At 37.3% G+C, this 26,082-nt stretch overlaps 1 protein-coding gene across 2 annotated transcripts in view; it reads left to right on the plus strand.

Annotated features, from left to right (window-relative positions):
- LOC124278845 overlaps positions 1–14,840 on the plus strand; it is a 92,333-nt gene extending 77,493 nt beyond the window's left edge. The window contains exons 2-6 of one of the 2 annotated variants that reach the window (XM_046714622.1): positions 7,565–7,672; positions 9,854–9,920; positions 10,563–10,643; positions 12,148–12,192; positions 12,891–14,840. In XM_046714622.1, coding sequence (XP_046570578.1) covers positions 7,603–7,672; positions 9,854–9,920; positions 10,563–10,643; positions 12,148–12,192; positions 12,891–13,104 — 477 coding nt within the window. In that variant the 5' untranslated portion in view covers positions 7,565–7,602 and the 3' untranslated portion in view covers positions 13,105–14,840. The remainder of the gene's footprint in view (positions 1–7,564; positions 7,673–9,853; positions 9,921–10,562; positions 10,644–12,147; positions 12,193–12,890) is intronic. The other variant, XM_046714623.1, reaches the window with a different exon arrangement.
- The last annotated feature ends 11,242 nt before the right edge of the window (positions 14,841–26,082 follow it).

Consider the following 26,082-nt stretch of genomic DNA (forward strand, 5'->3'; position numbering starts at 1 on the left):
TCTTTGCGAATGACATTATATTCCTTCTGAATATGTTAAGGGGTCAAATTGTCTCTTGAATTGGTGTCGCTTACAGTATGGTCCATGGCTGTCTTTAACAGCACTGCTCATGTAAAGCTTATGTGGGTTAGGGGTTTGGGGGCAATGATGGCATATTGTATCCAATATCCCAAACGTTATTGTTCAGCAACATGGAGCAGGCAATCAGTTTGCTGTCGCTTAATGGTATACTTTGTGGTACGAAACACCATTATAACAAATAATGTGTTCAAAGCTTTCTTGTATTCCCACTCGTTTATATTCATCCATTAAAACTGTATATTGTTGCTGTGAAGAAACAAAAATACAGAAGGTCATTACTTCTATTTAAAACAAATTTCAATCGTTCAAAATGTTAGAAAAGGTTTTTGTAATGCTGAAAATTATTATGCTAAATGTCCCTGTGTAATGTATTAGAAGATGAGAAACATATATTTTATCAATGTCCATTATATAATAGTCTCCGTTTGGAATTAAGCGTCTCTTTACAATGTAACATACGTATGGATAATTTTAAACATTTACTGAATTCAAATGATACAAATACTTTGTTTATATTAGGTAAATATATGTAATATATACATGTAATATCTTTAAGATCCATCTACAACAATTGTAACGCGCATATTTATGTCTCTCTGTACATATTCGTATGAATAAAGGGTCATTTGGCCTCGAAAACAATATATTTAGTTATTAAAGATGCTGATGCTGATGCTGATGATGGTGATGGTGATGGATGATGGTGATGATGATGGTGATGGTGATGGTGATGGTGATGTATTCCCACTGTATACCTCCTGTGAATCCATCAATGTTCAACGATATGGCTGAAATATTGCCGATGTGACGTTAAATAATGACTCACTAACCCATCAATGTTCAAGGGTTTGACAGAAGTATAGTTTTAGTGACTCTTGTCATCACATTGTCATCATCTTTTGTCATGCACTGTTTTAAAATCTCCTAAATTCATTAATGCTTCCAGCTCTAAACTGTGGCATGGGGTCATTTACGACATATTCTGATTCACGCACGTTTGTCGAACGCCAAGTCCAACCATATGACCTGAGGCCTAAACAATCGGGTCTGGACCACACAATGCAGTGATTGATAATATAAGTGAGGGTACGATGCTATACTTCTGAGCCCTCTGATCTTCAAGTCTTTGACGGCTAATGTAGGCTTCACTGGGTATAAATGAACAAGTGATGATCCATCCCCTAGACGTGGAAGCAGCCTCTTTCAAATGCACACACAAAGCACATATATAACAAGTGGCATGTCGCTTGGTGCACAATAGCTGAAAGACTTACGTCGCGCTGATTGTTTCCTTGCATGATAAACACAATACTCACAGTTCTCCTCGTAAAGTCATCTCAAAGTTATATCTATTGAATGAAAGCAATTACTCGGACGTGTGGGTGAAGGCGAAAAATAAGGTGGCTAATTGTGTAGAGCATGTTTCAAGGGAGAAGGCTTAATTGATCTGTACATTGCATCAAGTCGAGGGAGCGTCTACCATTAAATAGCGGAAATTAAATAGCAAGGGCTACTGTCCTGCATAAAGATTTACAGCTGAGAGGATCTGGATGCGTGGGTCGACGCCTTTCAGACCTCCAGTTGTCAAACATTTACTTGACTCAACAACTGGCAGACGTCAGGGATACATCGCTCAAGGGGGAAGCTAAGTTTTCAGTTAAGTGAGTATCTTTCAGGTTTCAAATCGTCTGTCCATAACCTTGTTTCCTGTACAATCATTTTAATTATAAAACTTTGTAAGTTTGATGCTATTTGTCAGCACTTGCATGTTAAGAGTTAGCAAGAGGTGTGCCTTGATTTTAAATATTGACATGATTCACTTAATGTTGCATAAACACAATCAGAAACTTATTTATGATGGCCACTGGTGTTTGCTACACACGATTTATCAACTATGTGAACCTAGACTGGCGTTTGATCCTATAACATTTGAAATTGTAATAGAACATATTCAAAGTACTGTGTCCTTGTCCTGTTATGCATAGAGTCTGATACCCTCAGGGGGCATCCGTTTGATGTGAAGAGAAGAAGCGCTGTTTCTACACTGTTATAGGTTCCATGTGTTACTTGACAAAATATGTATGGTAATAAAACAATGATGTCGTTTTCTTTCATAAATCTATGTGTCCAAAGAATAAAGATCATTATTTAGACGCGTCGATTTGGACATAATTTGTTTTCGTAAGTAACTAAGATTAGCGACGTAAATGCCATATATGCTTCGTGATCCACCTACTTCGAAGAGTGGGAACACACTAGGTAGATCTGGACAGGAATGAAAACCCACTAAAAGCAAGGGCAGAGGGCACGAACGCTTCGTGATGACGAGGAGATTTAGAAGGTTTATAGTTGATCAGCAACAGCAAAAGCCATATAGTGGACAGACAGGTTTCAGGATTAGTTTGGTCATGGTGGGAATGTACACATATGTACTTGGTCTAGCAGTGGATTAGAGATTTTAATATCTCAGAAAGTCGAAGATTATCAAATATATTGTTTTCTTTGTGTCATATTTTTGAGAATTCAAGTATTTATATGAGGGTGTTATCCAGTCGATTGTAGTTCAGGGGCGGTCGGGTGGCCTAGTGGTTAAAGCGTTGGTTCGTCACGCCGAATACCCGGGTTCGATTCCCCACATGGGCACAAGGTGTGAAACCCATTTCTGGTGTCCCCCGCCGTGATATTGCTGGAATATTGCTAAAAGCGGCGTAAAACTAAACTCAGTCAGTCAGTCAGTCAGTGATTGTAGTTCACAACTGCTTCATGCTACAGATGTCCTCCACAAAGCCACACAGGCATCATGTGAAGCAATAAGACCGATAATAGTGCATGAACATACACCACGAAACCCGATCACGTTTCCCTGGTAATATGTAAAGGAAATCTCATCCAGAACCCAGAATACAATTGCAGAATCACGCTGCGTTACAGATAAAGAAAGTTAAGCATTAGCAATGGTAAATTATCGGCGCTGATTTGATGATGGAGGCAATATTGTCTGCCTGCTGTATCTTATTCAGTTAATCCTGAACATGTACAGGCACTGCAGGTTGTCTTGAAGAAAAGAAAGAAATCCAGACCTGAGGTACATGTTTTCTACGTGCTACTTTACACATCGATCAAACGTTTTTGTTTTAAATTATATGTCTGCAGGCACAAAGGGAACATGTAGTAAATGTGTCTCAACACGCCTCCTGTTTTAAAGGTCACATGCAACCAAAAGATCAAACATCATTAAAACACAATTATCACTTATTCATGACATATAATATACATTGCTGATTATGAAAAAACATATAAACAAAATTATAAGCGTACAATCGCAAATCAAAAGTGCAATATTTTGTACTTAGGTTTACTTTCCTCGAAACGAAGCAGCTGGGATACCGAACCCAGTCAGAGCGGGTGGGTGTGCACTCAAGTGTAACGGCTGGTTCATTTGCAGATGCCCTCACGGCTCATTGTGTGTGTGTATATAGAGATGTTGGGTTTTGTAAATACATGCTCATATTTTTGTGTATAACATTTTGCAATCAACAGACATCATAACATGTCATGTGTACAAGTATCACACCTGCCTGTCTGTGTAATTACATAATGTGACAGAGACCGAACTCGGGCCATAAATCAATGCGTTTTGTTTATGGTGTATAGCCTGATAGGTGCCTGCATGTGGTCAGTGATCGAAGTTCTGTATTGAATATTGTCATTAGCAGACAGGCAGGCAGACACATAGGTGTCAATAAAACAGACATTGAGTTTGGTCTGTGACAACGACATATCTATATCACAATTAGAAATTCTGTCAACGCTAAATAATGACATTGCTTTTAAGTATCGAACTGAGAAAGTGACTCGGTAAGAAGAACGTGTGGTGAAATAGACAATGAAATTATAAAAACAGTTAAATCGGTAATCTACTGTCATAACATATAAAAAGCTCGCGCCTGTGAAATATCAACAAAACATTAGAAAAATAGCTCACACAAAAGCCTTCACCGAGTACTCACCGGACAACCCGCTTACAAGCTGCGCGAACTTATTTCACTGCGCATGTGCTATGAGCGCAGCCCAGCTGTTGAAATCAATTTTCCCCCAAGCGCGTTATTGTTCAACTTTATAATTTGAATTTGCATTTTTGATGATTTGTTTTGGTAAGTCAATACCGAAAGGTATCAGAATCTGCAAAGTTGTGTTTTACGTTGCATGTGACCTTTAAGAAGTCCTTTCTGTTGAGTGTGTAACCATACATTGTATACTGCATGTAAATCATCATTGTCACCACAATTACAAACTTAGATTAGTTATACAGTTTTACTGACGTTGTCACCACAATTACAAACTTTCGAGATTAGTTATACAGCCATTTTGGGATTTGACCTCGGGATTCGTTCTCGAAACGTTCAAATGTAGACCTAAAGAATTGTGTTGTCTTAACTTACCGAGAACTTAAATATCATTTCTGAATAAACAAAGATCGCCTCATTCCTATTCCTACGCAGTTATTAACGTTACTCAGGTGGATGAAATTATGGCTTAAGCTCCCATTACTTTAAAATGACGTTACACGATAATTAAACAAATCACGTCTATTTTGCATACTCGATGTATATCTGTTTCTAAATGTTAAAAGATCCAAATGTGAAGAAAAATGCTTAACTATATAAGTATTTTGTTATATATGGGTTTTTATATATATGTTGAAGTCGTTACATTTCAGTATGACACAAGGAATATGTATATTTTCAGATCATCCGTAGTCATTTTTCTAATTCAGACATACGAGGATGTATAAGCAAATTAGAATTATATGTACTAATCGTACGTCCCCACATAAAAACATCTTAGTTTGAGACGTAGCACTCATATTCTTCGTAGGACGATAAAATGGGAAAACGATTTAGAAATGTCAGACAGCAATTACAACATAACTACAGCTGTAATGAGAGGAACATGGGCTGATTCTTAAATAATTTCAATACTTTCATTATGTCAAAATTTGCAATGTTTTGGTGGTGACATTAGAAGGTATGTTGAATCAAATGCTACATTGTGAACATTAAGTTCAAACACCTTATACACAGCAAACATCAAAAGGTTTAATGCGCCTAGTGTTAGCATATATCCCTGGTGTACTCCAGTGTGCAATCCTTAAGTACATCAGAGACGTGACAGCGGCCTGAATTAATACCAACTCGAAATATCAGTCAGGTAATATTAAGAACGGTATTTCAGCAGTAAAATGAGAAAGGGCGTTTATGTAGGCATTGGTAACAGGAGATGTCTCTTACACAAGACGTCTCTTTCTGGACAGGGGATACAGCTGGTCCTGGTCTTTCGTCACTTAGGCATACCGGGAAAATATCATCGTGGGCTGGAATCCCAGATTCTTTCTGAAAATGGTACCATGTGTATCACTATTACAAGTTTTAAGTTCCAAAGAGAAGATACATATATTTCGGCTTCTTTTTAAATTAAGCATCAATCCCAACTACCGCCTTTCATCTAATAAGTGCGAGGGCGCTTATTAATTGAGCAAACTCACAGACCCGGCGCTTAATAGGGATCGGCGCTTATTGGAGACCCGGCGCTTATAGTTGCCTGGATATGTGCTCTTTATAAATATCCTATAATAATAATAATAATAAATAAAATAATAATAAATAGATTCTCCATTGGTATTTTATTTGAAAACTACATTGTAAACATGTGGCACACCCGGACTTATTAGAGACACGGCGCTTATTGCAGGAAATACGGTAACTGGCAACGTAACCTCAGTTTGTACTTTTGAAATACAGTTTTATCTACCCCAATGTATAGTGTAATAAAGTAATGTTCTGATCTTAACTATTATAATCAAAGCAAGAGAACGCTGTAGGAGACAGTACCAGGCAATGCCAACTGACATGCATTGCGACGTCGGTTACCAAGTGTACATTTGATTACGAGGGGGCAGACTAGAATGGCGTAGTGACGTCATTACAGTGTGACGTAATGCAAAAAGTGTACTTTATCGCCTGATCAAGTTCTGTCGCCGCCTTTGATCTTTTTGCGAACATCTTTGAATTTATAATAGTTCTGATTTCCAATGACATAGAAATGCAGTAGGGTAAAGGACATGGAACCTCTATTCAACGTCAGTGATGAATATCACCAATAACATAAGTAACACGCTGAGGCCAATCTACCTAATTGACAATCTTCATTAGAAGACTAGTCTTAAGAGACAAGACAGATTGTAGATGATTATCCCCTGAAGAATGGGCTGTCGGTTGGCATGCGACTGAGGGTTCAGACACCATCGGTCACCCCCAGATTTCATTATGGGTGCTGATCAATCACACAGCATTGCACTTCATTGTCAATAAGGAATACAAATGATTCCAAAGGATATCTGAAGCCAGAATCACGACAGTCAGTTCTGTTCAAAAGCTCACTTCTATGTACTTTTTAATAAGCGATTTATATGTCCATCTTCACTTTTCCTTTTTGTGATGAAGGTAACAGCTTGTTGATATTTTAGAATGCAAGATTTATGGATGTCAACGTCTTATTGTGAATAACACGACGTTTCGGAGTGTACGCTTGCTCCTTCGTCACCTGGTGCACCTTATTCAATAAAGAAGTTGACATCCATAAACCTTGCTTTCCTCATGACTTCCACTTCTAAATGCCTTTCAAAGATTATGTGAGATTTATCTGCTTTATCTATTGTATTGCTTTAAATGAACTGTTGACTTGTGATGATTGCTGTACTTCACGTCTCACGTTACATGTATGTGGATTTACTCAAACATTATTCATCCAACGCGTGTCCTTTGTTGTTAAATGACCAACATTATTTTTAAAAAACAATCAAAAGAAAAGAAAAAAAGGAATATTCAGTTGAGTTAGCTAAAGATATGACTGCACAAGTACCTCACGATTCTACCAACTTTACCAAGGATAAGGATGTTGGCTTTTTGACATCTGCTACTCACAAACCAAAGTGAGAGGGTCATGTTTTTAGCTTTTTCGCCAAAATTATTACTTTCTCACTAAGAGAAGAAAAGAAAAGTAAAGAAACGAAAAGAAAACGGAAAGAATATTCAGTTGAGTTAGCTTAATACCTCACGATTCTACCAACTTTACCATGGATAAGGATGTTGGCTTTTTGACATCTGCTACTCACAAACCAAAGTGAGAGGGTCATGTTTTTAGCTTTTTCGCCAAAATTATTACTTTCTCACTAAGAGAAGAAAAAAAGAAAAGAAAAGAAAAGAAAACGGAAAGAATATTCAGTTGAGTTAGCTTAATACCGCACGATTCCACCAACTTTACCAAGGATAAGGATGTTGGTTTTTGACATCTGCTTCTCACAAACCAAAGTGGGAGGGTCATGTTCAACTTTTTGCGAAAACTCTTACTTTCTCACTTTGTCTCATGCAGGTTGCCAATCGAGAGGAACAGCAGCTGAGTGAACACTGTTGTATGATTTCAGGTCCATCGCCTGCCATAAGCATTGGCCTCCACATCATAATGAAACCCTACTATGCCTTAGCCGTATGTGCAATCTTCGCAATGGTGCTTGTCATCGCCGGTGCTCAAGGTAAGAGGGAATTGTTTTCAAGATGCCCATAATGACTTCAGGTATTTATAAGCTGATGCCATGGATGGGTGTTTAGCTCACCTGACGGTGATGCTTGCATTGTAAATATATTGTTCTTAGAAACTACTGAACTAATGACGTTGAAACGTCGCCATCCTGTCTAACGTGACAGCTTGGCGATACACCCCATCATTCAAATGAGCAATATTCAAATGAAAACACTCAGAACAATGAGCTATTACTGAGCCCTTATGTTTACAAAATATGTAATTCTATATCTTACAATGTACATTTGGCTTTCTGAACACAAAATCCTCAGAAACGACCAGGTCAATGCAGGTGAAACTTCGCTTCCTTGTTTCAATAATAATGACGACCAAACATTGATAAAGCCACTGCAACCATATTGAAATTCAACCCATGGCCATTATTCGGTCGTCTTTTAAAAATCAAAGTTGTTTTTTTATGTGACTAAACACATTTGCTTTGCTGTATTTCAATATTTTGTGTCTAGACCTTTACGTTTAATTATGTGCATGTATGTGTTTTGTTTATTTGTTGCGTAACGCCGCACTCAGCAATATTCCCGATATATTTACACTTGCTCTTTCACAAAAACAATTCCAAAAGTTGATAATTACTTAAGGATATTGAAAGACATATTTACTACTGAATCATTCATCTCCAGAAGAAATAATAATGTTGAAAGCTTTTTAGCCAAATGATTTCCTCTCATCTCTGAATTTAACCATGAATGACAAAAAACATATCACTGATATTGATATTCAATGTACTTAGTGTACTATATCGCCTTTGAGCCCACTAGCTTGTATGTGCACATATTCCTCTATATGCTTGTACTCATCATGTTTTTGTACTCATCACATTGGGAACAATAAGAAAAAAATAAAATGTTCCAGCTATACGGCGGTATGTATGAGTGGATAACGTCAGGAAACATAACAGCCCTGGCTTTGAGGCTAAATGTTTCTTTTTCTTGGTGTGCGCGCGTATACAAAAACAATGCACACACACAAACACAAACAAGATAAACAAACAAAAACAAAGCAAGCACAAACACAAACACTATTTCCTGGCACTATGACAGCATGCCTATAGGAGGAATTCATATTTCACTGTTGATCAGCATTTCAAAATGGTACACGACGTTTACAGCCTTTAGTCCATTAGTGAAGTACAGGTGGGTTACCCATCATGGTAGGATGCATTTGCTTAAGGGCAAGTCCAAATAAAGCTCACAAATCACAAACTGTCTTACATTTCTGTATCGATTCCCACAAATTTTAGCTCTGTACTGAATCTGAAAACCTATATACATTGCACTTTTGCAGTTTGGACATCCAAAGATTGATGCTTGAATTCTTCCTCTCATATTTCATGCATGACTCTATATTCAATAGGACTGACCAATATGTTAATGATATTTAAACACGACGGATGAAAGGAAAATAGCCTGTTTTCGAACCCAAACGTAATTGTTGCTTTGATTGGTCTGGAATGTATTTCTGATAAAAGTCATTGCGTGTTATTTAACGGGAAATGTTTATCGGGAAGTTTTTTCAAAGATATTATTCTAATATTGTAATAAGAGATGTAATGGCAAACACTTTAAACACAGAGATAAGGAGAATTTATATTCTTTTCTCGACTCCTCCTCATGTGAAGTTTTTCAAACACGATGTTCAGAAGGTCGAAATGGAAATTAAATCGTATAACGTTAAAATATACAACGCCATGCAGGATGTGATGATTTAAACCCTGTTATATGACCAAATAAGCATATCCAGTAAATAAATAACAGCATTTGATTAGTTCAACTTCCCCTTCAGATACATTCCAAAAGAAACAGTTGCATCTACATTTCAAAATCTTGGAGTTACAATAAAGCAAGTACTGTCAACCAAGATTTTAAAGAACGTCATGCTACTCTGCTAAGGTTATAGCCGGAATGATGCAATAGACAATGCTTTCATGGTTATGGAAATGTTTTTTATGGCATATATTTCTAAAACTGAGCCATATCACACTTCGTAGAAGTTTGCCTCTTCGGAGTAACATTCATGTGTGTTGTTTATTGCAGATTATACATGCAGTCAATAGGATCTATTACATAATTCCCATGGGTATGTGTTGAATAATACTTCTTTTTTTTGTTAACAGATTTGAATTTGTTTGGTCGTGAAGAAACAACAGAGGACAAGCAAAGTGCACAGAATATCGAGAAAAAGTGAGGAGTAATTCTCTGTTTGTTTGTTGCTTAACAATGCAGTCGTTACTATTCTTGCTATAGGACAGTGTTATGTAAATAATCGAATGTGGACCAGAAAATCTTGTTGCTGACATAATAAACATCAGTCTACAATTTCGGATGTGATGACGCACTGTCTTGCTTGACACAATTATTGTTCCCACTTGCGTTGGTTGCGTGAGTCCAATTCGAACCCGCATCTTAACTGGGTATATGAAGAATGAATGTCTACAGAGGAACGTACATAGCTACAATACACATGTTTAAGGCTCTCTCTCTCTCGGAAAAAGATACAACTCTTGACATCAAGGTAACCTTGGAAAAGTATACTTTCTAAGAAAGAATATGTCAGACCTGTCATAGAACGATCGTTGGGTTCTTGGGTACTGGGATGTGTGGGCCTGGACCTTTTCTGGAAAATGAAATTGTTAAAAAAATGTCAAACCAAACATGAAATTTGTCCTAGGCCACACACACTCCTTTGCTCCACTTCAAAATATTCTGTCATTTTGGATGAGTCCATTTGGGCCATCCTCTGTACATCCTAAATCTTTGGATATTAGTTAAAGCTTATTATTGCCTTCTCTTTCAGATAATTAATTCTGAACTTTCTTCCACTAGGTACGCACGTCTGTCCTACTTCCGGTCACCTTCACGCCCACGTTATGGATGGAACAATAGAGGAAGAGGACGCTACTCTAGGTGAGGATTAAAGGGTTGTTGGTAGTTACCTCCCTTATCACGGCAGGAAAACATCGTTCCAAATTTCTGTACACGCAATGTCGTCTTGCTTCTTGAAAACGATCCTGGTGCTATATGCTAACCTCATGTCCAGTCTGCAATGATAAATTAAGAGTTTGCGTAGACGGAAACACGGAATGATGCCAATGCCAGTTTTCATACCGATGCTGTAATATTGTAGAGCAGTTTGGTGTGTCACCTGCTTGTAGTATACACATCACAACGGGGTGCATAACGTGCTGCACATCATCAATGAGCATTTATTGTTATCACAGCTTACTGACGTGTTACACTCCTTCATTTCAATCAGTTTCGTATCAATAAGTTAGAAAACAACCGTTACTTCGTGCGTGCACTTGGTTTTAGACACATATTACTTATGATTTTGGCTTAAATATCAGTTGTTAAAATATCCATCAGCGAGTAACGAGGTGTCTTAACGGTTGTAATGAAGGATGCTGTGTCTGTTCCGGGAGTTATATACATGAGTATAGATATTCATGTATACATTCCTTCGTTGATATCATCATACATTTTCAAGAAATATAATCATTACAGATTGATCGTGTTAGTTGAACGTGATGTGCACTGTTTGTTTCTGAAATGTGACAGATGACACAAGGAAAGACAAAGCCTTTGATGTTTTTAAAACTATGCTGACTTCGTGTTTCTTTCGTAACTTGAAGCGTCTGTCCTGTCTAAAAATAAACCCAGCTGCCTCGTCTGTCAACAAAGAAATATTTCTTAAGTGCTTAAATTGACAACTGTTGATGTTTAAAGAATATCTGTTGAATCTGACTTGTCTGAAAATACAGGTAAAGTTGTCACCATTCAAACACTGAGGCATATCAAAATTCAGCAACAGTCATTTTGATTGTGAGATAAGATGGAATTCCTTGCATTAGGAGCATAAACGTGTATACATAAATCGTTGTTTCGAGATGAGTTTCTCTTGTGTGCATGGTTATCATTTGAAAATTGTTGCAACTAACATACCTCCCAGTTATTAGTTAGTTTCTATGTTAGAGTGTTATCACCGACCCTCTAGTATTCCCTTTGTTTCCTCTCTGTAAATGTTCTTTCAACTCGGTTAACAGATCACTGACATTAACTTGACTATACCTGTATATTGTGGACCATACTTGAAATAATGTATTCGCATCAAGAAACATTGATCTTTCATTAAAGATATAATTTTTCGTCCATTACCCGCAATCAACAGGTCTAGTTTGAATATTTAGAACTTAATAACCAACCTAAAATGATTTAACACAGAGCACTAGTACAATTGTATCACTTCCCTCTCTGACCAGAATCCCCTAACGTACCCTTCTTACTAACGTCCCTCGAAGTTGACCTTGTGTATGCTCCAGAGTGCATGGTGAATTTAAGTTAATTTGTGCACAGAATTGTTGTCGTTTTTGTAGCATTGTATCCACTTTGAACATAAATGTCCGTATTTCAGACCTGTACAGAGATCACCTATGTATGGATGGAGGCATCGTTCAAGGTATTTGTTGGGGCCACTAAACACAATAAGTGGCAACAATTCTTCATACTCTTATCTTTCTTTGCATTTCAGAACCTGCAATCGAGTTTAAGATATAGTAAAACGTAGTCATATATATATATATATATTTAGATGGGATATAGAATTGGAAATGGTCTGTTTTGTTGTCTTTTTGTTTAGTTAATGATCACGTGATCACCATCATTTGTTGTTTTGTAAGGTATATGTAACATATATTTAATCGTACTCCCCTGCATTTTTGTATACACGTTTAGTAAATAGTTCGATTGCAGATTCAATGTTCATGATTCACCTGACTACTCTTTGCAATGTGAAAATACTTTTTCAATATTTTTAAGTTTAACTATGCAGTTCTTATTCATGTAAAAATCGTTTTGATATTAGTTTGGGCAAAAGTATTTCCTAACGCAGCTGTGTGTATCGTGGTGTTGACGGTGGGTTAGTGTTCCATCGACTTGCTTTAGGGTTGACAAACAAGTCTTCGCCTTTCCGAATCGTTCAAACATCATTGTTGATAGGTAGTTTTCCTTTGTCTTAAGGTATTTTGTTGTCAAAAGTTGAAACTCCTGTCAACCTTCCAGTTGGCTCCACAATACAAGGGAAAATGTGTTTCTCCAAATGATATGAATAGGTATTCCATAAGTTCATGTGAATAAGTATGCATATGTCTTTACCAGCCGTCCCAAGATGCCGTGGGAGTACCTTCCAGACACCTACTGCTTCCGGAACCGATGCCGATCCAACTTTGACTGCTGCAAAAAATACAACTTGTGCAACCCAGCTGCCAAACTGTGCTATGACTGCTGGTATGGGCATCCATGCAGGCGTAATGAAGACTGCTGTGTAAAATACCCCACATGTAACAGACACAGGAGCATGTGTGTGGATTAAAGTAACTTGGACTTGATCCACGGTTCCAAGAAAGTGACATGAGATGGCTTTGCTTTAAGTAAGGTATTGCAATTAATTCTGACACTCATTTTATGCTTGGTGATACACCGGAACAAAGCATCCTTAAATGAAACCAGCTCAGTTTGTTATGACATATACTATACTGTTTTGTAAAATATGCATTTAAATGACCATGGTCAAAACAATTCAATAGCGCCAGAGCAAAAGCCATTAAACAGTTCTCTGCAACGCCTATCTTAAAAGTGAAGCTGTCGCCATGATGTCCAGCATTCCAAAGAGTGTACGGCTAGGAATTATTCCAGGATAATTTCATAATTATGGAGAAACTCGCTTCAATGAACATGTTTTTTGTCTTTATTTGTTGGTTTATGCTTCATTGTTTAGCCTTATCGTAACGGCAGAGAATAATTATTTTCATATGCATCTGGTGTCCTCCCTCTTTGCCAGTTTCATTGTCAAGCAATTAATGAAATTTAACGGTGCAACAAAGGGGATTAGTAGGGGCTTAAAACTCACGTCAGTTCAACACTTTACCAATTTATTTCATTTTACAAAAATATATATGATTCGTGTTATAAATAAAGTTACAGATATAAAAAATAAACAAATTATACATGTTTAACTTATAGTCACGTAATGTTTCTTTAACAGTTTTATCAATTTAAGCAGATGATTAGTGTTACAGATAAATAAATGATACATATATAACTTATAATAATGTGATGTCATTTTAATCAGATACAAACTCAATGCAAATATTTACAATCCCACTAAGTGGGCGACAGCATAAGAAATTGATAATTGAAGCTACAAATTGTGAACACTTATTGACTAAAATTGTTTTGCATGTGGTGAACACTGTTCATGGCTCACCACGCTCAGAAACTGGCAATAACCAGCCAGACATGACCTTGCTAATTAGGGTGTTAATTATAATCCGGTATGCGTTAACCGTGGTCGGATTAACTACTGGCAAAGTGGGAGTAAATCATGCATCTACATACAGTGAGGATGTGTATTGCTACTAAGTCGCTGTCATACATTCAGATCAATGTATAGCAAAAACCAAACGTTTAGACATTGCTTTTTCAAAGGAACCTGAAACGGGTCAACCAACTTCACCAAGTGATTCAGACAAAGCATATGCACATGTATACCAACGCATTGAAACTCTAGCAAAAGTAAACTGTAATTAGGATATTCATATACTTATTACTGTATATTTTATAATTCTATTTTATGTATATGTATATCGTTTTGAAAATTATATACTGCCAAACTTTTCAGGTCAAGAGGTTGTGTTCATGATTATCGCCACAGTAATCATGTCAGGTCATTCTTCATGTCCGAGAGTGTTTTGTATAAGGACACATTATTTAGATTGTCGTTAGTTACTTCATATACACATTCTTCAAACGAGGATATTTCCTATATTAGGGCCTTGTATTTGATTTCTAACCTGGATAGTCTTTCTTATGTTATTCTATTGTATATTATTTCGATATTAATTATAAGAGTGAATTTAATTAACTTTAATAGGTATCAGTGGTTCAATTCGTTTCAAGGCCAGTCAAAAGTCAGATACATGAATCTCATTTCATCAATATTTTAAGAAACAGAAAAAACTCATATCATCATTTCGCTCACAGTCGTGCTATGTAAATCAGATTATCAGCTTTTCAAAACATCATGAATAAACTATAATTTGAGTTCTATTGTGTCTTGTTTAACAGGTTTTCGAACCAGAAAGTTTAGCTGGTGCTGTTCGTTAAATACTTGGATCGTAATTCCAGGGAGACCATTTAATCAAATGGGTTTTGGAGCAGTTGTTTTCTCATGTTGTGTTTGAGAATGTCCGACATTACCAATTCCATACAGTCTGTAAGCTGTGTCTGACATATGTGTTTAACGTCAGCGAGTGAGTGAGTGAATTTGGTTTTTCGCCGTACTCAGCAATATTACAGCTATATGACGGCGGTCTGTAAATAATCGACTCTGGACCAGACAATCCAGTGATCAACAGGATGAGCATCGATCTACGCAATTGGAAACCGATGCCATGTGTCAACCAAGTCAGTGAGCCTGGCCAACCGATTCCGTTAGTCGCCTCTTACGACAAGCATGGGTTACTGAAGATCAATTCTAACCCGGATCTTCACAGGTCTAATGTCAATTACGAAAACTCACGCAGCAATCCCAAATGTATTATGGAAACATGCCGCAACTGAAAGGTTTCGATGCATTTTTATGTCGTAATTTGAAGCCCGTATACAGTACCACCCCTCCATTCACAGCTACGTTCATGGTAACACAATGAAGCTTTCGAACCGAACAATAATTATTTAATCACTGATCTCAAAGTCACTCATCTCTAAATATTTTCATCCGAGGTGATATTGAGGGTTAGTACTGACTGTATACATCACCCGATAAACCTTGGCTTGTGGGGTAGATAAACCTTGGCTTGTAGGGTAGATAAACCTTGGCTTGTGGGGTAGATTAACCTTGGCTTGTGGGGTAGATAAACCTTGGCCTGTGGGGTAGATAAACCTTGGCTTGTGGGGTAGATAAACCTTGGCTTGTGGGGTAGATAAACCATGGCTTGTGGGGTAGATAAACCTTGGCTTGTGGGGTAGATAAACCAATCGGTTCGCCAAAGACTCGGGTTCGAAATGTATTCAATGTATGGACCTTCTTCTGGTGTCACCTGTGATTATGTTATACTGCCAAAATCGACATAAACCAAACCCATTCATTTTGGAGAGTTAAGGTGGACTTTCAGTATTCACGCGTAAATGTATACCATATGCGGACGTGAATAGCGATCAGTGTATGCAAGATATCGTCACGAGACGTCAGATGTCCACTATAACATGGCGTCAGTTTCCGGCGCTTGTCTGGCTCGTGCTCTACAACCAGGACTATTCATATAACACTGACAATATGGAAGCTCTACCTGAATAACATTACTGAGTCTTGACAAAATAGCCTGAAAACCATCAGCCCAAAGTGTGACACGCTACAAAATGTATACAAGGAACGATTACAGAACATTAAGAATATGGGAACTCTTCTTGAATAGCATGCACTGGGTCTACACAACACTCTCCAACCAAAGTGTGACACAATATATCGACCTGAATGAATAATTGCACAGTGCATGTTTCGTGTTTCCCATCAATAATCTCCACATGGACTACATGAGCAAAGAATGCTGTCCTTAAAGCTCTTGTCCATTAATTATTGAAAGTGTTACCAACGCGAGGGCTCCTTTATCTGTGTGGCAATCTGGGGCAAAAGGAAGAACAGCGTCGTTCACTGCTCCCTAGGGAGACCAGCCTCCACTCTAATATGGCTCCTGGGTTGGGGATTTTTTAGATCGGTATGGTCTTATTCCCAAGTGCCAGTTTTGGTAACGGTCATTGTTATCATTTATCAAGTGAACTTCGATAGCCACCTAGAAATGTCAAACGAGTGGGAGGGAGTGTGTGTTGTATTCTGAATGGCTGAACCGTGATGGTAATATAAACTGACGTACAAAAGAAAGTACACACTCAGTGCTTTTGGATTACTTTCAAAAAAAGCGACGAAAATGTTTTGAAAATAGTTTTACGGTGACATATAAGTCACAGACTTTCCTAATATGTTGCCAAAACACCACAGATATCGTGCCCAATTGCAAAGTTGCCAGTCAAAATCACATCACTTTTCAACTAATCCCAAAACACCAGTTGTTCTTTCTTTTGTACGTCAATTTACATGTCAGAACATCTTTCTTCATTCGAAGACTAATGAAATATATCCACAGAACGACATTCACAACAGTTGCAGGTTGAAAAAGCGACGCTCAGGTATATACTAGACGCCAAAAGAAACGTTACCCTCCTTTCTGAATGACGGAGGTACCTATCTTCAGCTGGCGTTGTGATGCGTGGACGTCCACTTCTTGGCCTGTCTACGGTGACACCACAATCTGTCTTAAGCCCTAAATAAGTCTTATAACCGTGATACCGTGGCATCCGAGGGCCTTGGTAACTGCATTGTATGTCGACCCCATCTGCACCATCCCAATGGTTCTTTCTGTCCCTTCAGCTGTTAATCGTCGCACATTTCTCGTACTTGTGTATCAGATCATGTATTCTAGGCTCTCTTTATACCCTATAGAATCATTCAACATGTGAAATGGATGGAAATACTGCTTGAATATTGCTGCGTTTTGGCGATTGATATTGCTACGTGTAAACAGAAAATGGAAAAGTGTTACTTTGCAAGCAAAAATATTAACAAAGATAATTTTATATGTTCCTAAACATTTTTTTTCAATATCAAAGACACGTTGTACTTGTTTTCACTAATGCAAATCAGCAGAAAATGTTTTAAAAGACTGAAATCATAGGAATGATTATTTTACAATTTTACACACACTACAACAGCTGTTTCTTGTTATAGTAGTTGAAAAATGGTGACTTTAAATGGTTTATCATTGTCCCAAGGCAGAAGATTATTTCAACCTTTCTTTTGGACATCACTATTATTGGTTTATTTCGGCATGGACGAATATAGGACAATTTAACTCTTCTGAAAAAGATGCATTTCACTTAAATATGAATGCATTTGAGAATTTCTTTTCGTGATTTGCATAAAGCTGTGTTGTTAAGCTTTCTTGTAAACTAAACCTTCTGACATATCTTTGATAGTTTTTCAGTAATTCATACAGGTAGGAGGGTAACGTTTCTTTTGGCGTCTAGTGTACATTTTTGAGACAAAATGAACTAAGATGCACGTAATGTAGTAACCATTAACATAGACGTTCATTACCACATACATACAATATATCACAGACATACAATATATCACAGACATACAATGTATCACAGACATACAATGTATCACAGACATACAATGTATCACAGACATACAATATATCACAGACATACAATATATCACAGACATGCAATGTATCACAGACATACAATGTTTCACAGACATACAATGTATCACAGACACATAATATATCACAGACATACAATATATCACAGACATACAATATATCACAGACATACAATATATCACAGACATACAATGTATCACAGACATACAATGTATCACAGACATACAATGTATCACAGACATACAATATATCACAGACATACAATGTATTACAGACATACAATGTATCACAGACATACAATGTTTCACAGACATACAATATATCACAGACATACAATATACCACAGACATACAATATATCACAGACATACAATATATCACAGACATACAATATATCAACCTATGATACTTTTTTTTAGTTTGTTTGTAACTCGCATATAGCAGTACTTTAGTTTCTCGGCAGATCAACGTAATATGGAAGGGAAGACCGAAGAGAGTCAATCCTAACAACATAATCGGCAAAATGGGTTTCGATCCACAGACATAGGTTTCTGTGGACCGCATAGTTTATTGCTACTCCTTACACAATAGGGCATGTTTGTTTAAACATTTTGTTACCTATTGTACTCCTAGAATTATAAACTGCTCACTATATTCTTTATATCCTTGTGAAAAGGATTGGAATTGCATGTATCTGAGCGACATGTTCGAAGTATCCTTTCTCTTAGTGAAAAAAGGCAAATTACCTTGTAGGCGTGGCATCTGTGTGCCTAGAATCACTCACCCTTTAACTGAAATACGATAGTGCCAATGCTAATCTTCATTGTACTGTCAGCCAACTTGATTAGCTTTGCAACTGTGTCACTCCTCGTTAAGTACTATAGTCTGTATTTACTAGAAGACGTCTTGGACCAGAGACAACATATATAGGTATGTTCACCTTCAGGCTAGGTTGTGTTAGACTACGTTGTAAATGCTGCTGCTGCTGATGCTGATGATGAGGCATATCAAAGTAAAGGTCACTCAAACACAAGTAAATCTTACAAACAGGACAAACCTCCTATTGCATATCTTTTACCCCAACGTATACTAAGCTTAAAAGATTAGAATGTATTGAATTTGTGGATATGTTTGGTGATGAAGGCTGAACAGTTAATTTCAAATAACATGATACATTTCCTCGTTTGTTCATCACTGTCAGTCTCATCAAGTTTGAGTGCACATGCACTTGCTGCACGAAATACTCAACACACTTGCAGGCACAGGGCAGCAGAAGCTTAGAGAAAGAAGCGATTCATTTTTGTGTTAGGTCGATACACTAACCATGACATTGTCTTTTAATGGGATATAATGAAAATAGCCACACTAAGCGAATTTTCTAAAATATTCATACTCTCTTATCAGTGAATAGCTTGACGTTAGATTCTTTGATATTTTTTACCCTTTTTAATCGACAGATACAAATCTGTTTTCTGATCGTCAACCATTACAACGGTATTTCATTATTATCAATTATTTACTTATAGATTGATAAAATAAAATAATTAGTGTAAAATAGATGTCATATATCTTTATATTTTTATTTTACATACATGCATCTTTCTTTATGTATTAATTATACACAAAATTATAACCGACCCGTTAAGATCCGGGTTAGAGATCTTCAGTAACCCATGCTTGTCGTAAGAGGTGACTAACGGGATTGGGTGGTCAGGCTCGCTGACATGGTTGACACATGTTATCGTATTCCAATTGCGTAGATCGATGCTCATGCTGTTGATCACTGGATTGTCTGGTCCAGACTCGATTGTTTATAGACCGCCGCCATATAGCTGGAATATTGCTGAGTGCGGCCTAAAACTAAACTCACTCACTCACATATTATAACCTTGAACATCTACAGTTACTGCACGTCGTCTTGAAGAAATAAAGATATGCTACTTTCCAAGTGGGTCAGATGTATTGGTTTAAACTTTAAATGTGCAGACACATGTGGGACAAGTAATATATATGTGTCAACGCGCTTCTTGTTTGAGGAACTCCTTTCTGTAGTGTATAATTAAATTAGTGACACAGAAGCTTGGCATTTCCAGAATGCATTGGAATACATATTCTTATTTGTCAGTAAAGTAGCTGTCACGACCATCATTAGTTTTAATCAGTTCTGCAGCAGGACAGAGTAGGGTTGAGCCCATTTTGAACAACACATCTTTATTGTGTATCAGGCCTGAGCAGTCCTGACAAACGAACTCTTTTACGATATTTCTGCTCTATCACTATCCGATAAATGTGCAATTGAGGTCATTCAGACCTCTTACAATAAGCTCCATACATCGATTACTTGATTGTTTGAAATAATTTTGCCTCAGAAATCATCTGGAAGTTAGGAAACAATTTGGTTCACTCCTATTCCAGCTCAGTTTTTAAAGTTACTTTTGTAAATGAAAACGAGGCTAAAAATGTCGCTATGTTTGAATAAGAGAATATATAATGTATGAGAATTTGACATATAGCGTCCATTTTCCAAACTCCATTTATATCAGAGGGATCACTTTGGTGTTTCTATTTTCAAAGAACTCATGTTGATAATACTGCTATGAACTCTTTCAATTTGCCAATTGGTCTAGTCACAGCAATGAAAAAGCCTTGAGTAAGAGTGACCTGCTAAAATCTGTTGACAGCGAAGGAGCAGTAATTCTCATTCTTTAAGACCTTTCAGCTGCCTTCATGATGTCCTGTTCAGAGTTCTAGAGAACAGAATCGGTGCCACCGGAGCTGCACTTGGGTGGATCAGGTCATACATGTCAGGTCATACATGTCAGGTAGACAGCGGCCAGTGTGTATCGACGGCCAGCTGTCAGAAAAGACTGAACTCTCATTTGGTGTACTCAAGGGATCTGTTTTAGGCCCTGTGTTATTCACCGTATATACAATCCTCTAGGTGACATTGCAAGAAAGCACAACCTCCAACATCATCTGTACGCTGATGACACGCAGATATACATTGCCTTTAAGCCTCTCCAAACACAGTCCGTTAAAGCATCGTTCCAGAAAGTCCAGGAATGTGTTGAACAAATGAGAAGTTGGATGACATGTAACTACCTCAAAATGAATGAAGACAAAACAAATGTTGATACTCTGTCCTAAACATCTTCGACCTAGAGTCTCACTGCCACAAGTCAAATTTCGCGATTGTGAGATCACACCAAGCTCTGAAGCACGTAACCTCGGTGTCATTTTTGACAGTCAGGTCAATTTTGAGTCACATGTCAACCTCAACTCCAAGCGAGCCTACCATCACATCCGCAGCATTGAACTTATCAGGCGATATCTCAACAACCACACAGTTGCATCACTGACCCAAGCACTGGTAACATTACGCCTCGACTATTGTAATTCTCTTGTCTTTGAAATCACAAATCAACAAGTGAAGAAACTGCAAAAGGTCCAGAACACTGCTGCCAGGGTGGTTATCAAAAAGAGGAAGTATGACCATATAACACCGGTCCTGCAGCACCTCCATTGGTTACCAGTGAAGTACCGTATTCATTATAAGATACTGGTACGGGTGTTCAAGTGCTCGGATATCGGCTTCGCGTTACCTGCCCAGTCTTATTCACAGATACCAGCCAAGTCGATCACTCACATCCAAAGAGGGACTCCAACTACAGGTACCAACATCACGCACAAATACCTTTGGTAAAAGAGCCTTTGAATATCCCGGACCATGCTTGTGGAATGAACTGCCAATCCATATCAAATCCCAGACCACTCTCACTGGATTCAAATCAAAACTCAGGACACACTTTTTCAACTTAGCTCATGATCAGTGAAATTCTTTTTCTCAGACATAACAGCGCTCTTGAGCAGTATTTTCCTGGATATCAACGCTTTACAATTTTAGCATAGTATAGTATAGTATAGTATAGTATAGTATAGTATAGTATAGTATAGTATAGTATAGTATAGTATAGTATTGTATAGTATAGTGTATAGTATAGTATAGTATAGTATAGTATAGTATAGTAGTAGTATAGTATAGTATAGTATAGTATAGTATAGTATAGTATAGTATAGTATAGTATAGTATAGTATAGTATAGTATAGTATAGTATAGTATAATTATAGTATAGTATAGTATAGTATAGTATAGTATAGTATAGTATAGTATAGTATAGTATAGTATAGTATAGTATAGTATAGTATAGTATAGTATAGTATAGTATAGTATAGTATAGTATAGTATAGTATAGTATAGTATATGTATAGTATAGTATAGTATAGTATAGTATAGTATAGTATAGTAGTATAGTATAGTATATAGTATAGTATAGTATAGTATGAGTATTTATATATAAATGTATAGTATAATATTGTATAGTATAGTATAGTAGTATAGTATAGTATAGATATATAGTATAACCATAGTATAGTATGGGTATAGTATAGTATAGTGTATGGTATAGTATAGTATAGTATAGTATAGTATAGTATAGTATAGTATTGTATAGTATGAGTATAGTATGGTATAGTATGTATAGCAAACATAGTATAGTATAGTATAGTATGGTATATGAGTATAGTATATGTATAGCATATATGGTATGGTATAGGTATGGTATATAGTATATATGTATAGTATAGTATAGTAGATAGTATGAAATGTATAAATGTACACGTTTTAATAGTATCTTATATAGTAAATGTAGAAAATATCAGGGCGATCCAAGTATCCGTAGGGCGTTCCCCTGAACCCCCAGTGGTGAAATGATTTGTGGTCTTATAAAGGCAGATAAGAGTGTGAGTACCTCCTAACCCCCATCTGGATCCATAATGAAGCATCAACAGAAATGTTTATCGGATCATTCCCTAATAGTTAAGCAATGAAGTTATATGTACTAATAGTACGTCCCCACACAAACATCTAACATCGATATCTGATAGTCAAACTCCTTGTTAGGCGATAAATAAGAAGGACGATTTAGAAATGTCAGATATCAATTACAACATTACCATAGCTAATGTGCAAGGAATATGGGCTGTTTTGAAAGTAATATCAATACTTTCCTAAAAGTCAAATTTTACAATGTTTTGGGGTTGGCATTAAAACATATGATGATTGATAGGCGATTGAGTGAACATCAAGTTCAAACGCATTATACAAGGCAAACATGAAAAGGCTTAATTCGCATAAGGTTCTGAGTGTATTTCTTGTGTATACATTCAACTGTGCAATCCTTTGTCTACATCAAGACGTGATAGCAGCCTGTAGACGCATTTCCTAGTTTGGCTCAAAATGGATTTGCTACAAGCTTGAAACATTAACAATTCTATGAACGGCATTTCAGCAGTAAAACGAGAAATAAAAGCACGACCGTCGAAGTTATTTGTTATGGGAAATCACTGTTACGTCATTCTTGAGAAGACCCGTGAAGATCCGGGGTAGAATAAGTCACAGAGGCCAAGATAAGCTGCGTATCCGGGTAAAATACGCATAGAAAATTTCCAAATTACGCATTGAAATTAATTTGTTGCGTACCAATTACGCATTTAAAATGTTAGATACGCAAAAAGTTTAAAACAAATGCGTACGGAATATATTTATAAAAATCGCTTGCGTAATGAAAACGACATCGATTGCTATCAAGTTGTACTGTTAGTATAGGACAAGTGTTGTACTGTCAATATAGGATGAGTGATTTTTTATGAAATCATTTCCATTATATTAAAGTTGGTTTTGATTAGGTATGACATAAGGCAGAACATACCTGCTTAGTAAACTTACTCAGTCACATAGTACTTAGGTGAGTAAAATGACTGAAATACGCACATATTTGAAAGCAGTGGGTAACGGAAAATGAAATACCCACTCAACATTCATAATACCTACTCCAAAAAAATACAGTGGGTACAGTACCCACATGAGCTAAATCTTATCTGGAGCTCTGTCAGGTCTTCAGCAACCTATGCTTGCCACAAAAGGCGACTATGTTTGTCGTAAGAGCCGACTAACGGGATCGGGTGGTCAGGCTCGCTGGCTTGGTTGACACGTCATCGGTTCCCAATTGCGCAGATCGATGCTCATGCTGTTGATCACTGGATTGTCTGGTGCAGACAATATTATATACAGACCGCCGCCATATAGCTGTAATATTGCTGAGTGCGGCCTAAAACTAAACTCACTCACTCACTCACTCTAACTTGCACTTTATGATAGGTTCTGGTTAGCAAGGTTCTCTTGTTTACTGGCTATTTGATGCAACACCAAATTCAAAAACACACTCCAACCATGAAACCTCTATGAGCTGACCATCATGGACATCACCAGTGACATTACTGCCGCACTATGGTCACTAACATGAAACTTCTATTCAGTGACAATAGTGGACATCACCAGTGACATTACTGCCGCACTATGGTCACTAACATGAAACTTCTATTCAGTGACAATAGTGGACATCACCAGTGACTATCGCACTATTGCCACTAACATGGAACTGCAATTATAAATATCAAAGATAATACACGAAAAGTAATCTATCCAATTCACACTTTTCATTAGAAGACTCGTCTTAAGAGACAAGAGAGATTGGAGAAGATTGTCCCCTGAAGAATGGGCTGTCGGCTGGCATGAGACTGACAGTTGGAACCCATCCTTCACCTTCCGATTTCATTATGGGCGATGATCAATCACTCAGCATTACACTTCATTGTCTATAAGAATACAGATGTTTGGAACCATATAACTACGTCAAAAGCCAGAGTCACGACAGTCTCTGTTCAAAAGCTCACCTCTCTACACTTTTTTCCAAGCGGATTACAGTTCCCTCTCATCGATCTTTCGTACTGCATCCGTGATGAAGGTATCCGCTAATGAGACTGTCTCTGGTTTCCACTATCATCAAGAGTTAAATAGTACATATGTGTGGGTTTTGTCGCACATTATTCTGCCCACGTGAGGTCTTATTGTTGTTGTTCAATTACAAACTAACCCGAGAAGGTCCGGGTTAGAATGAGCCTTCAGTAACCCATGCTTGTCGTAAGAGGGGACTAACGGGATCGGGTGGGCAGGCTCGCTGACTTGGTTGACACATGTCACCGGTTCCCATTTGCGCAGATCGATGCTCATGCTGTTGATCACTGGATTGTCTGGTCCAGACTCGATTATTTACAGACCGCCGCCATATGGTTGGAATACTGCTGAGTGCGGCGTAAAACTAAACTCACTCATTCACTCAATTACAAGCTTTTACAAAAAACAAACTGAACATTCAACTCGGTAAAGTAAATTTGTGACTGCACCTCATAACTCAGTCAACTATATCAGAGGTATTTTCATGATCGTTTTAACAAATGTTGCTTGCAAACAATGAACGAAGGAGACCATCTTTGAAAGAGTCCTTTTTAGCTTGTTCGTGAAACCTCTTACCCTCTCGCTATGTCTAGTACAGATTGTTCATCGAGAGGTATGGAAGAATAGTGTCCCTATTGACTTTGTATGGTTTCAGGTTAGATACTACCATAAGTATTAGCCTCTACATAATAATGAAACCATAGTATCCCTTAGCCATGTGTACAATATTTGCAATACTGCTTGTCATCGCCGGTGTTCAAGGTAAGAGGGTGTTGTGTTGAAGGTGCTCGTAATGAATTCAGGTATTAATAAGCTGACACAAGGCATTGGTCATCGACGATGATGTCTTTCTAAATATAGATGTATTCTTCTCAGAAATTACTAAAGCAATGATGCTGAAATGTCGCCAGCTTAAAACATCCAATACAACGATTTACGGCTATTACTCAGCCATTCTTTTCAAAAATATATCAATCTCTGAAAATGTACATTTAACGTTGTAAACACAAACATGAGTCTCATTAACCTATTCAGACAATAACCTACTTTTCAGCCGATCCGAATTGTCTCGTGTGAAAATAAAAAGAGACACCACAAACAACTATGGTTACACTGAATTCCAATTCCTTGTTTCATAAGAAAATGGTATTTACAAGGTAATTTTAATTTTAAACTTTAATAACATCGTATTTCTATATTTTATGGCGAGGTGC

Source organism: Haliotis rubra, unplaced genomic scaffold (assembly GCF_003918875.1).
Source record: "Haliotis rubra isolate DU_JTF1 unplaced genomic scaffold, ASM391887v1 Scf242, whole genome shotgun sequence".
Lineage (NCBI taxonomy): Eukaryota > Metazoa > Mollusca > Gastropoda > Lepetellida > Haliotidae > Haliotis > Haliotis rubra.